This window comes from Eubalaena glacialis, chromosome 4, assembly GCF_028564815.1.
Source record: "Eubalaena glacialis isolate mEubGla1 chromosome 4, mEubGla1.1.hap2.+ XY, whole genome shotgun sequence".
Classification (NCBI taxonomy): domain Eukaryota; kingdom Metazoa; phylum Chordata; class Mammalia; order Artiodactyla; family Balaenidae; genus Eubalaena; species Eubalaena glacialis.
The window spans coordinates 186,334,846-186,349,762 of NC_083719.1; the positions used below are offsets into that span (position 1 = coordinate 186,334,846).

Consider the following 14,917-nt stretch of genomic DNA (forward strand, 5'->3'; position numbering starts at 1 on the left):
AGACAAAGGAGCTTATTGTGAAGTGCGGCTTCTACGCTAAAAAGTCTACCCCAAGCCCCCCATCAAAATAAAAGCCCCCCCCCATGAAGGGGTGAGAGAAAAAGAAACATTCCAGTTCATCCTCAGGAATACAGTAAAAATAAATCACAGTATATACTTGCTGGCTCTATTTACAGAAATATAACGTCTTCTCGGCCTCGGGGGCGACTGTGTGAGGCTGGGCAGACAGGTGGGGCCTACATCATCTCTAAGACGTTGTGATGCTATGATTTCGAGGGGGCCGGGGCTCCATGGTGGCCGCTGGTGAAACCCCGTGGTTTTCTGCTCTAGGAGACAATCACCAGGCGGGAGGAGGGTAGAGCTGGCAGGACAGGGGTCTGAGGGCCCCGGACCAGAATCGGGGGGACTCACCACCCGCCCCTTCTGCCTCAGGCCAGCCTGTCCCGTGGCACCTGGGGTTCCACTCCATGGTTGCCTCCACCCAGGACCCAACAAATGGAGTGACCAGGCCAGGGGTGCCCCAATCCCCCTCCCCTCAAGGGGGCCAGGGACCCCTGCCCCGTCTGTCCATTCTGTTTCCTTCCCAAAGTCACAGGCGACAGCAAGGAATAAATTAAATTAAAAACTCAAGTCTTTCTGAAGCAACCATGAAAAATACACTTCAAAAACAAAAACCAACATCACCAAAAGATCCCAGGGTTCAGCAGGTCCCCCGGACAAGACAGCATGGCCAGGAGCTGAGCAGACACCCGGCCCCTCTGGCACGGGGTTGGGGGACCTCGGCTGCCCTCACCCACCTCCAGCCCTGGGGCGGGTGGACGGCCCCCTGCCCAGCGAAGCAGCACCAGTCGTGGGAGAAGTGGAGTCTCTATTTGGTCTCGGAGGCGGGCCATCAGGGCGGGGCCAACGTCCCATTGGGGACTAGGAGCCCAGGAGGGTCCACAGCACGGGGACGGTGCTGAGGAAGAGCTGGCAGCTGCGCAGGCCGCTGCATGAGTTATTGCTGGTGAAGATGGGCTCGGGGGCCTCATACAGGGTCTCGTCTGGGTAGACAGGGAGACAGGGGGGTCAGTGGCAGGCCTCCCACCCCCCACCCTGCTTCCTAGACCTCACCACGACCTGACATTGTTAAACATCTCCATTACGGGACTTCCCTGGCGGTCCAGTGGTTAAGACTCCGCGCTCCCAATGCAGGGGGCACGGGTTCCACCCTTGGTCAGGGAGCTAAGATCCCATATGCACTGCGCAGCCAAAAAAAAAAAAAAAAAAATCTCCATTTCGCTGCACCTCCGAGGGCACAGAGATTTCTGTCCACCTCGGCTGAGGCTGTGCCTCCAATGCAGAGCATGGCAATCAGCAGGCGCCGGGTGAAGTGGCGAGGCTGCAGGACCCCCCTTCCCCATGTTTCAGGAGCTCAGAACACAGACCCGTTGGTCCATCTCAGAGAACTTCCGTGATACCCGCTCACTGGGTGAAGGGGGCTTCGGCCTCAATGAAGCCCAGCCATGGACTTCAACCCTCATTCTTGAAGGTCTGAAATGGCCCCATTTGCAGATGGAAAAACAGAGGCTCAGGCAGGGCCTGTCCCAGCCATCACTGAGGTTGTGGGACTCCCCAGGCTATGCCATGACCGCCTCCTAACTCCGCTGACGACTCACTGGGTTCTGTGAGTTGAGGACCCTACATGAACCCCCACCAATAACTTACTGGTCGGTCGCACGTAAACCTTCAGCCGCAGGCAGGGTCGGTCCACAGCATTGGGGGGCGTGGCAGCTGGAAGAAAGGGGTTGGGGGTTAGTAGGGCAGGAGGTTCTTGGTGCCTGAGACCTCTTGAGGCTGTATCCCCTTCCCTATGCCGGTAACCCAACCCTGACCCCAGGTTGGGGAATCCACCCATAAAACTCCTCATCATACATCAAAGCCCCAAACACAATGCCCATGATTTCCCAGAAGTCCTCTTGCACTCTCCCCCTACCTCTCAGTTTGCTGAATCCTAACCCCAGAGACGGGGGTCAGGTGAGGTGTCTATGTCACCCCAGGGCTCCATCTCACCCCAGGGCATCACAGGGCAAAGTTCAAAGGTGATGAATAAAAATAGGTGTGTTTCCAATCAGCAAAAAAAGGGAATTCCCTGGCGGTCCAGTGGTTAGCTTTCACTGCCAGGGGCACGGCTTCCATCCTTGGTCGGGGAACTAAGATCCCGCATGCCGTGCAGCACGGCCAAAAACAAAACAAAACAAAAATCAAACAGCAAAAAAAAAAAAAAATCAGTGTAACCAAATGATTGACCAGGGATCAAATCCCTGCTCTCAGGGTGCCTGTCGGCAAGTCACTCCCTATCTGGACTCATCTGGCCCATGGGAGGTGCTTTGGAAATCATTCTTTCCATCTGGGTGACGCCGGGAACCCAGTTACCCCTGGGAAGGAGGCAGCTTCCGGCCTCACCTGGAGAGCGACCCACACCGCCGAGTCATGTGCAGGCCGAAGTGCATTGGGTCCTCACACCTAAAATTCCACCATAGGGCTCCCAGCTTCTTGGCCCACTTGGCGGGCGGGGGAGGTACCAGAGCATCAGCCATGAGTCAGGAGGGAGGAGCTCGGGGACCAGGACAGGGGCAGGGAGGGAGGCCTGAGGCCCTGCGGGTGGTGGGGCTCACACAAGTGAACAGGCATGGGCACCCACACGGCTGCGGCTGGGCCTGCCCCCGCCTGTGCTCTCGGCCGGTCCTCTCTGTGGCCATCACCTCTGCCCGCCCCCCCAGAAGCCCCTCGTGCTGGGAGATGAAGATAAAAAGCACGTAATAAAAGTAACATTCATCACAGAGATAGGACGAATAATTACAATAATTATCTTTATGAAACTCCCATTTCGGAAAGAAAAATGTAATTTTTCTTATATTACGGAGACTTAATTTAAGCACCTTCTTCCCCTCCCCCACCCCCTTCTTCCCTGAATTAAAAAGAAAAATTCCAAATAGAGCAGAGAAAGGAGGAAATGGGAGCCTTGTAGAGTTTAATTTGACTCAGCAGGAACCGGGGTGGCGAGGCGCTGGTTCCCTCTCCGAAGCCCCGGGGGTAGACCCCCCCTCCCACCTGCTCCCCATCAGCCCCCAGGACGCTGAGAAATGGGACTCCACAATCGGTTGAAGTCTCACCGCCTCGGGAGAGGCATGAGTCCGATGCCAAGGTGGGCTCCCTGATACCCCCTCTCGGCAGGGGCGATGCCTGGACCCCAGTATTCCTGGTTTAGGTTCTCAGACTACAGTCTGCCAAGGCCCCACTGAACGGGAACTTGAACCCAGGCCCGACTCTGCCGCCTCCCCAGACCCTGCCCTTGGCACTTGATGGGAAGGAAAAAGGGGCCCCTTGGGAACCCCTGATGCCTAGGACAGGTGGGGGCAGCCTACCCGGCCCCCCCGCAAGGCTCACAGCGGGGCACGCATGCCCAGTGTCCCAAGGCTGCCACCAGCCGACAGTGAAAAGCCCCACGCTCCTCGGGGAATCTGGGCGCGGGTGGGCCGCTGGGAGATGGGGGGTGGGCCCGGGAGACCCCTGCCGGGTCCAGGGTTGGTCGCCCTCACCCCCTCCCTCAAGATTCCGCAGGCCTCAGTTTCCCGCCTCAGTGCAATGGGGGGACGGCACCCCCGGTCTCAGTGTGGGACAGGCTGACCACATGGTCCCAGTCCAGAGGCCCAGAGGCTTATCCAGGGGCCGAGGTCACAGGGGGGCTTGCGGGGAGGATGGCGAGACCACCGGAGCGCCCGCCCGGAGACAGAGGCCAGCGCGGAGGAGGGGGCCCCCCCCCGCGCCCCTGGCCCGCCCCCACTCACAGATGTAGTAGTACTCATGGCCCGGGCGGAACTCGAAGCCCAGCGAGAAGGGCGTGAAGAGCTGGAACTTCTCCGAGAACTTGAGCGGCCCCCCGGGCGCCGCGGGCCGGTTACACTCCCAGCGCTTGAAGCCGCGCTGCCGGTGGTCGCAGGAGGCGTGGCCCTCGCCGTTGACCATGTACAGCACGTAGCGCTCCATGCGCTCGGCCGGCGGCAGTGGCGCCCCGTAGTGCGGGCAGTAGATGTCCAGGTAGTCGTTGATGCTCACCTCCACCGTGTAGCCGCCGCCGTCGTCCGCCGCGCCCGCGTGGAACCTGGGGGCGGGGCCGGCGGTCAGCGCGGGGGGAGGGGCTGGGCCCGAGATGGGGATGACGGATCAGTGCAAGGGAGAAGAGGAGGGTCAGGGATGGGGTAAATGGAGAGGGGTCAGCGGTCAGCGCGTGGGAGGGGACGGGGTAGGGGACAGGAAGCACGAAGGCGGGTGGAGACGGGTCAGTGCAGGTAGAAAGGGGTAGGTCAGAGATGGGGAAGGGGGAGGGGTTAGGGGACCGATGGGCGGGCACCCTACCCACAGACAGGTGCCAGGGTCCGAGCCCACAGCCCCCTGCCTGGCACAACCCTGCCCCACCAAGGCCACAGCAGGCTCCTTGAGACTGGGACTAGCGCTGCTGGGCGCTGGGGAAGAGGCGCTGCCGCCAGGCATTCTGGATAACCACATGCAAACGAGCAGGTGCCACGTGACTCGGAGCCCCCCAGTCTCTCCACCCCCTGCAGAATCCACATCTGGGCCCCTCAGCCGCAACAGGCCTGGCACAAGATATCCCCCACCCCACCCCACCAGGAAGTCCCTCTCCAAAAACCTTACTGCTTGACTTCGATGCCCCCTCCTCCAGGCAGCCCCCCACGCCATCCCCACATGCAGCCTCCTCAGCTTTCCTTTTGCAGATTTGCCTGCCAAGAAGGCCGAGGGCAAGACTATACTTTCAGGGATCATTTCTATAGTTCGTTACTAGAGAGGTTTCAATATTACTCAGCCATAAAAAAAAATGAAATTGAGTTATTTGTAGTGAGGTGGATGGACCGAGAGTCTGTCATACAGAGTGAAATAAGTCAGAAAGAGAAAAATAAATACCGTATGCTAACACATACATATGGAATCTAAAAAAAAAAAAATGGTTCTGAAGAACCTAGGGTCAGGACAGGAATAAAAACGCAGACATAGAGAATAGACTTGAGGACACAGGGAGGGGGAAGGGTAAGCTGGGACGAAGTGAGAGAGTGGCATGGACTTATATACACTACCAAATGTAAAATAGATAGCTAGTGGGAAGAGGCCGCATAGCACAGGGAGATCAGCTCGGTGCTTTGTGACCAACTAGAGGGGTGGGATAGGGAGGGTGGGAGGGAGACGCAAGAGGGAGGGGATATGGGGATATATGTATATGTATAGCTGATTCACTTTGTTATAAAGCAGAAGCTAACACACCATTGTAAAGCAATTATACTCCAATAAAGATGTTAAAAAAAAAAAAAAGAAGGCCGAGGGCAGTGTGGGACACAGGCCAAGTGTACCCAGCCTCTCTGGGGCAAGCTCTGCCCCTCCCCTAGCCTCAGTTTCCCCAGAGGGGGCGGGGTTTGGCATAAAGGATGCTCAGGCCCTCCCTCGCTCAGTCCAACTCAGGGGTGCCCTGGGTTCAAGCCCCCCAGCCCCACCCCTTCCATCCTGTGTGACATCCTTCCTTCTTCCTCCAGAGCCTCCAAAATCTGGCAGCTACCCCTCAACTTCCTGGTCACCCCACCAGCTTCCCCACCCCTGACACCTCCACCCCCAAGCCCTGCCTCCCAGGCTTTGCTCTGGAGGTCTCCCCACACTGTCATGCAGCCTGCACCCCTTTCTCTGGGGGGGGGCTCCTGACCCAGGCTCATCTGTCAAGGATGGAGGTCAGCTGAGCGAGGGACCAGCAGCTCCCCTTCCATCACCGCCTCGGGCTACAGCGCCAGGAGCCCCTAGACCTCCTGGACGCGGTGCCCCGGGCCCGTCATGTAAACGTGGCCTGGACCGAGGGGGGACAAGGGGGCCTCCCGAGAGGGGCTTATTAGCACATAAAAGGCCTGAGCATCAGGGGGTTGGGGGGCGGGCTCCCCCAGCCTCCTCCACTCTCTGTATCGGCTGGGAAACTGAGGCCCAGTGCGGTCAGAGGCAGGGAGGGCTGCTAGGATCCCAGCCACGCCGCTGCCTCCGTGCCCGCCGTGCCAGCCGCCCCGGCCCATGGGAGGGAGCAAGGTGGCCCCCATGCCAGGTGCGCTAATTCCCACAGCTGGCACCTGAGGGGGCAGCTGGATTATCAGATGGCATCGGCTGGCCCCCCGCCGCCCGTGAGACTGAGCCAGGTGGGGGCGAGGGCTCCTGGGAACCCAGAGCTGGAATGACGGAGACAGGGGACCAGCTCACGGTGCCTCAGTCTCCCCCTCCGTCAGCAGGGACCCAGCATGATGATTCACGTCTGGGGCTGAGGTCAAGGCTCGCAGAATTTCAGGTTGGGGAGCGGGGGAGTGGATTCACCTCCAGCCCCTTCCCTGCTCCACTGGGTTCATCCAGGGACGGGGAGGCCACCCCCTCTCGCAGAGGTGGGAAGGCGTTTGCAGAATAAATGTGTCTGGCCTCGGGGGTCACTTGGGGGCCGAGGAACCTCAAATGCAGGTCAGTCACAGGTTGGAACCCAGGTGGATCTCACAGCTCCTCTTCTCAAAGCCTCAGTTTCCAACTCTGTGCCGTGGGGATGGTCCTCAAGGCTGATGGGAGAACTCCAGCTCTGTACACAGCAGGCACTGCATAGATGCATGCGGGGCGGCCCTGGGTCGGGCTGGGACCCTGCCCGTCCCTCAGGCAGCTCCACGGCTGGCCAGGCACGGGCGTCTCATTGACCGGCCGCGTCCTCCGGCTCCTTGGGCACGGTCGATGCAGAAGCTGCTCCAGGCTTTTTGAAAAGTCATTTTCGCTCCTTCCCGGCCCCACTGAAAGCCCCATTGATCAGCCGATCGATGGCAGCTGTGGCCCAGCAGCCGCCCAGGGACCCAGCCTCACCCAGGTGGGCCCTGCAGGGGAGGCTGTGACGGGGAACCACAGGCAGTGGGGGGAGTCCTGGTCCTGGCCTCCGGCCCTCAGTGTTCCCTCTTGCCCTGGCACGATGCCGAGGGATGTATACTCAACCTGAAAGAGAACGTGACTCCACGCACGGTCTTTCTGGGAGAGAATGGACTCCAGAAGGTGGGCTCCCCTTTCCTCCTGCCTGTCCCATCAGGCTTGCCTCCCTCCCCCCGTGACACCTGCACCGTCAGGTCCCCCCAGCTCACTTTCTGAAGAATATCAGAGACCGAAGCTGCTTTGCTGCCTCAGAGGCTGGACACCTGAGCCCCACTAGGGCGGCCAGACTCCTGGCCTCCCAAAATCCAGGGCTCACTTTTCTGAGTGTATATCAGACCCCATGACCCACTGTCTCAAAGCCCTCCATTGGCTCCCCCAACACAGAACAAAATCCACAGTCCTCCCAGGCCCACGAGGCCACATGTGGCCCCCGTCCATCCCCAACCTCATCGCCCTCTGGCTCCCCCAGCTCACTCCCCTCCAGGCACACCAGCCTCCGGGCTGCTCCTGGTCCCACCCCAGGGTCTTTTTTTTTTGGCTGCGTTGGGTCTTTATTGCTGCACGCGGGCTTTCTCTAGTTGCGGCGAGGGGGGGCTACTCTTTGTTGCTGGGCGCGGGCTTCTCTTCTCTTGTTGCAGTTGCAGAGCACGGGCTCTAGTCGCACGCAAGCTTCAGTAGTTGTGGTGCCTGGGCTCAGTAGTTATGGCTCGTGGGCTCTAGAGCCCAGGCTCAGTAGTTGCAGAGCACGGGCTTAGCTGCTCCACAGCATGTGGGATCTTCCCGGACCAGGGTTCGAACCCGGGTCCCCTGCATTGGCAGGTGGATTCCTAATCACTGTGCCACCAGGGAAGCCCCCACCCCAGGGCCTTTGCACATGCTGTTCCCTCTGCCTGGCACGTTTTTCCCTACTTTACCCAACTCATCTCGTTTGGACATCATCGTATTTATACCTTTAAGCAGCCCATTGTCTGACTTCCTTGGATCCTGGGGGTTGGCCTCCTTCTCTGCCCTTTTCCCTGTAGCCCGCACAGGCCCTGTATACAGTGGTGCTCAATATATGTTTGCTAATCAAACAAAGGCCAAAGACTCGAGGTCTTTGAGGTGCTACAGTCATGGGGAGCAGAAAGCTGCCCCCAGGTGGGAGAGTGAGGACCCCAGACAGGCGGGTCCCCAGGAGACGCCTACACCCACACACACACCTGAGCTCTGGCCGCCTAAATGGACCATTTTTCTCCCTTCCCTGCTCTAAAATAGTGACGGCCTTGCTGCGTTGGCATTCCTGTTCCAAGTTGGTGCCTCGCCCCGCTCAGGGTGACGCTTACGCAGGGGAGCGGGCCCCCACCCCAAACGGAGCCTGGTGAGAGCAAGACAAAGCCTTCATTTCCTCCGTTAGTGCCGAAGCCTGATATGCAAATGCTCCGCGGGAGCGGCGGATAGAGATCGAAATTCTCACTAAGGGGTTAATGACTGACTTGGGATGGTTCCCAGACAGAGGGCTCCCGAGGCTTTCAGACCTCCCCGCCCCCGCCCCGCCACACCTTCACCCCCAGCTGCTCACCCTGCCGGCCTCCTGCCAAAGTCCACCCTGCAGGCAGCCCCCCCAAAGCCCAGGTGACCCTTACCCGCCACCAACCCACCCACCACCCCTTCCCCAGCAACACCCAGCCCGCAGCTAATCAGCTCCAATCGGGCCACTGTCAAGTCATTAGATGCTAATAGCAAAGCCACTAATTAGGAGTCTCACCCAAAATGGGGGTGGGGTGCTGTGCCACCTTCCCAGACTGGAAACTGAGGCACGGGCAAGGCGGGCAGTGGAGTCTGTGTCCCCCTCACTCCCTGTGGCTCTGCCTCTACCTCCCTGGTCTGAGTCCATGCACAGCTCCTACTAAAGGCGCTCAGACATGCCAACAAAGATCCCAGCAAACAGCACGCCCAGGCCGGCCTGAGTGGGCAAAACAGCCCCGAGGCCCAGGGTGGGCCGAGCTCGCCCATCCCCGCCTGCCACCCCCAGCAAGACCCCTGAGACCTGTGTCCTCCCCCAGCTTTTCTAGGGGCCAAGAAGACATGTCCCCCATCCAAGGCCTGGCCGCCTTCCTCCTGCTGGTGGGAAGTGGGGAGGACCTCCCAGAAAATTAGGGCCCCAGGGTGGTGCAGGATCAGCTGAGAAAGGACGATTATGGCCTTGTGTGTGGATGGGTAAACTGAGGCACGGACCCCAGAGCTGAAGCAAGAGGTAAACAAATGGGGCTGGGTGAGCAGGAAAGGTAGGGGGAGGGCCTCAGGGCCACCCCACCCCTCAGGCCTTGGTCTGAGGCAGGAGGAGGCCCAGGTGCACGGTCCATGGGGCACACCTGCCTCGGTCACCGCGCCCTCCTCTGCCCCCCGGTGTGCATGGTGTCCCTGATGCTCCTCGGCCAGCCCCAGACGTGGCTGCCTCTTGGAGGGGGTCACCCCACTGGACTCGACTTCCTCATGACCACAGAGGAGTCACTTTCTCTGGGTCCATGAAACGGGGGCTTAAGGGGGAGTCCGACCCATGGGGTGGGCAGATTAGGGGGTGCATGGCTGGGTTGGGGCAGGCGAGGGGCAACGTGGCCCGGGTGGTGGAACGAGCCCCTCGAAGCCAGGGTCCCTGCGTGGGAGGGGGTGTGGGGACAGGCTCCCCCCACCCAGGGCCGGCCGGTGCAGAGCTCGGATTCTGGCTTCTGTGCTCCCAGCCTTCAGCTGCGCGTCTGCCATGGGGCAGCCACAAAGGCGGCTCTGCCCTTTCCCAGCATGGCCCACCAGGTGGGGGATGCAGCCAAGCCCCCTCTGGACCCGTCTTCCAAAGAGACAATTTCCCCAAAGCAGCACCTGGGGGGCGGGGGGCAAGGCTGGCCGAGTGCCGGGTCCTGAGGAGGAGGAAAGGGGAAGGGGGTTGTCCCAGAGAAAACCTGCTGCGAGGCGGGACCCCCCCAGCAGGCCCGGCTCGGAAGCTGCAGAACCAGCCATCGGCCCTGCAAGAAGCCTGTCTTCCAGACCCCCGTTCACGCACCTGCCGTCCCGAGGAAAACCACCTTTGCACCCATGACCTCGAGGGACCCGTGAACCTCGCGGGACGTCTGCTGGGGGGTCCCGAGGTCAGAGACGGCCGCCCCTTCCCCGGCCCAGCTCCCAGGCAGGCTGGAGGCGCCCCCCGCACCGCCCTGTGTCCTGAGCTGGTCCCTAGCCTCGGTTCCTTCCTCTGCAAACTGAGCAGCCTGGGGAGGGGAGAGGTCCACTGTGGGGAGGGACCAAGGCTGGGGACAGGGAGCCTGTGGACCCCAGCTTCAGCGCCCAGGCCCCCGGCAGGGTGGGGGTATCTGAGAAACACCCCGCAGCCCCGGCACTCTGGTTCCCCCCCTAACGTCACGACTGCTGCAGATGTGAGGGCCTGGTCCCCAAGGCTCCCCCGCTTGCCCACAGGAGCTGCATCGGTTTCCTCTCCCCCTCGGGGGCCTCTGATTCCCTGGGGTCACGCCCATGCCTCGCCCGTCCACGCTGCGCCCTGCTGCCATCCGCAGAGTGACAAAACCCACCAGCCCACTTCCTGGAGGAGGCGCGGGGGCTCCGAGCAGCCAAGCTGCCCACCCGAGGGTACAGCCAGGCTTCCCAGATCCCCGAGTCCGAGCCCCGGCCCCCCACGGCCCCCCAGACCCATGGATCCTCACTCTCCAAGCCACCCCCCACCCCACCCTGCAAGCCGGGTGGTCGAGCCTCTTCCAAAGGAAACAAAAAAGCCTCATGCGGCAAAATAAGGCATCGCCCCCTTCAAAGCCGGTTCCCTGGAGGCCTGGACGAGGCTGGCAGGGACCGGGGTGCCCGACATCCCCCCCCATGGGGAAGATGCTGCCCCAGTCGCCATCTTCCCACCCGGTCGTTTGAGAGGGGAACGTGGCTGCTGCCCACACCCGAGGGTGATCAGAGCCTCCACCCGGGTCCGCACCGCTGGGTCCACCCGGGCTACAGGCCCCCAACCAGGTGGGGGGCCCCGGGGACGGCGGGTGTCCTGCCGGTGCCAGCTCTGAACCTCGACGGCCCCTCTGCACCGAGGGTGGCACGGTGCCCATGGGATCTGGCCACGTCCCCCCAGCAGAAACCCACTGGGCTGGAGGAGGGGGCGGAGGAGGAGCGGCCGGGCGGGCAGGGAGGGCAAGCTGTGCCCCCACTGGTGTGGAGTGTCTGCCCCCTCACCGGAGTCCCCGGGACGGCCAGAGCCGGGCCGCACACGCAGATACTCTAAAGACATGCATGCATCCCACATACAGATGCACCTGCTCCCCAGGTGCCAATCTGCACACACAGATATACACACGCACCGCAGACACCACGTACATTCCACACCCAGACACACTGCTGCAAACATGCATGCACCCCGCACACGTGTGTACTCCAGGCACACTCACGTGGGCGCATGCAAACGTCCAGGGCCAGGGTCGCCGTGCACACGTAGGCACACGAGCGTCTGTGTGGCGGGGTGACACATGTGCTCCACACACACAGTTCTGCACCTCCCAGGGCCCCAGGACCCCCGAACATCATGGGCGAGAACACGCAGCTACACGCAGTGACACGTGCAGACACACCCTGCAGCTCAAAGAGACTCCTGGGTGCCCCCGGGTCCCCCATGTACACAGATGCACCCGCAGCCCCACGCTCGGCCCGTGAGCAGTCAACCAGGACCCCCGGCCCAGTCCCACCCGGGCCGCGGACAGGTCCAGAGACGCCCGGCAGCCAGCCCGGGAGTGCCCGGCCCAGGCAGGGGCCGGCCGGAGAGACGGCTGGACAGCCGGCTGGTCGGGGTGCCGGGGCCAGGTGGCTGGACTGGGCTCCACCCTTTGGCTGCGGCGGAGGTGGGTGCAGGGCTCCCTGGCAACGTCCGCCAGCCTCACGTGCGCAGGAAATACACGGCACAGCAGGAGAATGCAACTGGGGAGACATAGCCACATACGCATTACCTCGGCGCGGGTACCAGGCCCGGCCGGGCGAGGGTGGTCGGCCTCACTGAGCCCACCTGAGCGCACTCATTCCCTCCCACCCCCGCTCCTCCGCTGGCTGCCCGACCGCCCCCCACCCGAGCCTGCCCAGCCCTGGCTCCATCCCCGTCCCCACGGTGCCTTTTGTGTGCGCCCCTGTCTCCGGCATGGCCCCCGTCCCTGCGTTCCCCGTCTCCTCCTCCTGCCGCCGCCACCAATCTCTCTGTTTCGACCCCATCCTTGTCTCTCCCCGCACAGGCCCGTCTCTGCCCGCAGGACTGCCTCCTGCGTGGGGCCCGCTCAATGACTCCACACTTCTCCCCGCACCCCCGGACCCTGGCAGCTGCCCCCGGGACTGGGTGCCCTCAGGAAATCTCCATTCCGGGTGCCCTCGGACCCCGAGGCCGGACAGCACCCCTCCTCCCGTGACTGGCACACACCCTGTCACCGGACGCAGATTCCAGTCCAGACACCCCTGGACACGAAACCTCCTGAGGGGCCCCCGGGCCTCCAAGGCCTCCTTTGGAAGAGCCCCTGAACCTCAGCGATGGATGGAGCCCCAATTCTGGACCCAACCGGGCTTCTTGGGCAAGGGGCTCCCCAGGGCCCCAGACCCCATCGCAAGAGGTCGGGGAGGTCACCTCCCACCCAGGATGCCCCAGGCAGAGAAGGGGGAGGAGAGATAGGAGAGGAAGGCCCTGACTGCCAGGGTCTGCGCTGGACAGCAAGGCCGTCCCCTCGGGCGGCTGGTCGGAGCGGGGCTATCAGGTCAGCAACAGGAGGCGGCCGAGCGGCCGAGCGGCCGGCCGGAGCCCGGCCCCACGGGCTGCCTCCTTCCCGGCCGAGATCCTGCCTGCGGCCCGGTGGCAGGTGGGGCAGCAGGCGGCCCCAACGACCCCCTTCTGTCCCCGTTCGAGGCTCCTCGCGTGTCTGGCGTTTGTTAGAACAAAGGACAGGCCATGCCGGGACGGAGATTCCGGAGCTGAAACCAAAAACTTGGGCCGGGGAAGTGCTGCCCGCTGGGCTCCCTGCTTGGCCGCAAGGAAGAGCCTTAATCAAACCCACATGTGACCAGCGGGGCGGGCCACGCGGGGGACCAGCTCCATGGTGGCCCGGCCAACCCTCCTAGGCCCGGGGTCTCTGCCCTCGGCCCCGGGGCCCAATCCCACAGCCAGGCAATGGAGGGGGGTGTCTGGGCGTGCTCCCTGCCCCCACCCAGGACCCTGACTGCCCTGGTCCCAGGCCTGCCTCAAAGATGGCCCTTTATGCAACTTTCCAGTGGAGGATGGAGAACGGTGGGGGACAGTGAGGGGACGGCGGGCTGTGGAAGGCGGTGCGGCTGGTGCTTGAAAACCGAGAGAAAGTGACTGGTAGCAGAGGGTCAGGGGGCGGGGAGGCCAGCGCCTCTACCCCCACGTGCAGCCCGGCTGGCCTCGATACAACGGTGACCGTGACCGTGGGGCTGACCGGGAGCAGCAGGACCCCGAAGCCCCATCTCCCACGGATCCCCAGCCCGCTCCAGCCTCCCAGACCCTGGATGGTCCGAAGTGCCTGCTGCTGTCCAGGATGTGGTCAGTCACCAGCAAACTTTTCTCACTCGACAAACAAGGGCTTCTGCTGCCCCCCAGATGGCACTCAGCGCCTGACATCGAGGAGGACTGCAGGCAGGCGGGCGGGGCAACTCGGCCGGGCGTGGCAGGCTGGGCACAAGGCCACCTGGGTCCCTGTCCCAGCTCTGCTCCCCTGGCCGTGACCTTGAGCCAGCCGCTCGGCCCCTCTGTGCCTCAGTTTCCCCACCAGCGTCAGGACAGGAGAGGACGCCACCTGGTCAGGACTCTCGGGACAGACCACCAGCCCCCTTGGTGCCTCAGTCTCTCTGTCCCTGCAGAGCAGGGGCCAGGGACCCCCTGCAGCGAATGTGGACGCCGGCCCGTAGGGAGGAACATTCTAACTTCCCCAAGTTCATCTGGGGACCCGCCGGCAGAACGCACCCCTGGACTCCTCCCCCGAGGGGCCACGGTCCCCCACCTCCGGGCGCGGCTCAGTGACAAGGTTCCCGGGAATCCCCACCAACTCTAAAGCCAGCGGGGGTCCCTGGAGAGGCCAGAAGATGGGGTGCCCCAAGTCCGGGGAGGGAACTCAGGGCCGCACTGCATCTGAGGGTGCCAGAAGGGATCCCCAAACTCCAGGGCCGGCGGCGCGCCGGGGCATGCAGGGCGCCCAAATCTGCAGGCGGAGGGGCGCCCTGGGGGTAGATGCACACGGAGCGTGAGACCCCCAAACTCTGGGGGCCGGAACTCCCTGGGGGCGCCCGTGGGAAGCGGGCGCCCCCACTCCGGGGGCAGCGCGCAGGGTCGCCCCGAGCCCGGGGCGGGAGACCAGGCTGGGATGGGAGCGTCCGGAGTCTCCCGGCGCCCGGTCCCCGCCCGCGGCCACGCTCACCTGGGGTTGCTGCGGTTCCAGTAGACGGCGTAGCGGTCCGAGTTGCCGCGGGCGGCGTCCTCGGCGCGCGCGAAGGGCGGCGGCGGCGGCAGCGGCAGCAGCAGCAGCAGCAGCGGCAGCAGCGGGCGCTGCGCGGGCGCCATGGCCCCGGTCCGGCCGCCGCGCTCGCCTGGCCGCCGCCTGCCAGCCGTCTCCGCCTCCTCCGCCGCCGCCGAGCGGGCGGGCGCGGGGCGGGCGGGAGGAGGGAGCGCCGGCGCTTGGAGATCCCCGGCCGCCCCCGCCTGAGCGCGCGCGACCTCGGGCGCCGGAGAAGTCAGGCGGCGGCGGGCGGGGCGCCGGGGCGCCGGCCCGGCCGCTCGGACTCTGAGAGCACGGGCCGTCGCCGCCGCACCGCCGGGGAGGGGCCGGGACTCCGGCCTTTGTCCCGCCCGAGCGCCGGGAGGGCCGCGGGCGCCCCCTCCTGCCGTGCCCCAGCCGCGCGGGGGCTGGGCGGGGGGCTCCAGCCC

General features: G+C 63.5%; 1 protein-coding gene and 1 pseudogene across 1 annotated transcript; one reads left to right on the forward strand and one right to left on the reverse strand.

The window, feature by feature from the left end:
• Positions 1-775: 775 nt before the first annotated feature.
• EFNA2 (ephrin A2) lies at positions 776-14,554 on the reverse strand. Its single transcript, XM_061190919.1, has 4 exons — positions 14,412-14,554; positions 3,831-4,144; positions 1,708-1,773; positions 776-1,043 (listed from the first exon to the last, which is right to left on the reverse strand). The coding sequence occupies exons 1-4, from the start codon at positions 14,552-14,554 to the stop codon at positions 922-924; spliced, it is 645 nt and encodes a 214-aa protein (XP_061046902.1). The 3' UTR covers positions 776-921.
• On the forward strand, positions 4,802-4,935 carry LOC133091639 (small nucleolar RNA U3; annotated as a pseudogene).
• Positions 14,555-14,917: the final 363 nt, after the last annotated feature.

What these genes read in the sequence shown, in the direction of transcription:
- EFNA2 (XM_061190919.1), bottom strand. Translation starts at nt 14,554, where the DNA reads ATGGCGCCCGCGCAGCGCCCGCTGCTGCCGCTGCTGCTGCTGCTGCTG. An exon ending in CCATGAGTACTACTACATCT is followed by an intron (nt 1,774 to 3,830) that starts GTGAGTGGGGGC and finishes CCTTTCTTCCAG; the next exon opens with CTGCCACGCCCCCCAATGCT. An exon ending in GGTTTACGTGCGACCGACCA is followed by an intron (nt 1,044 to 1,707) that starts GTAAGTTATTGG and finishes CTGTCTACCCAG; the next exon opens with ACGAGACCCTGTATGAGGCC.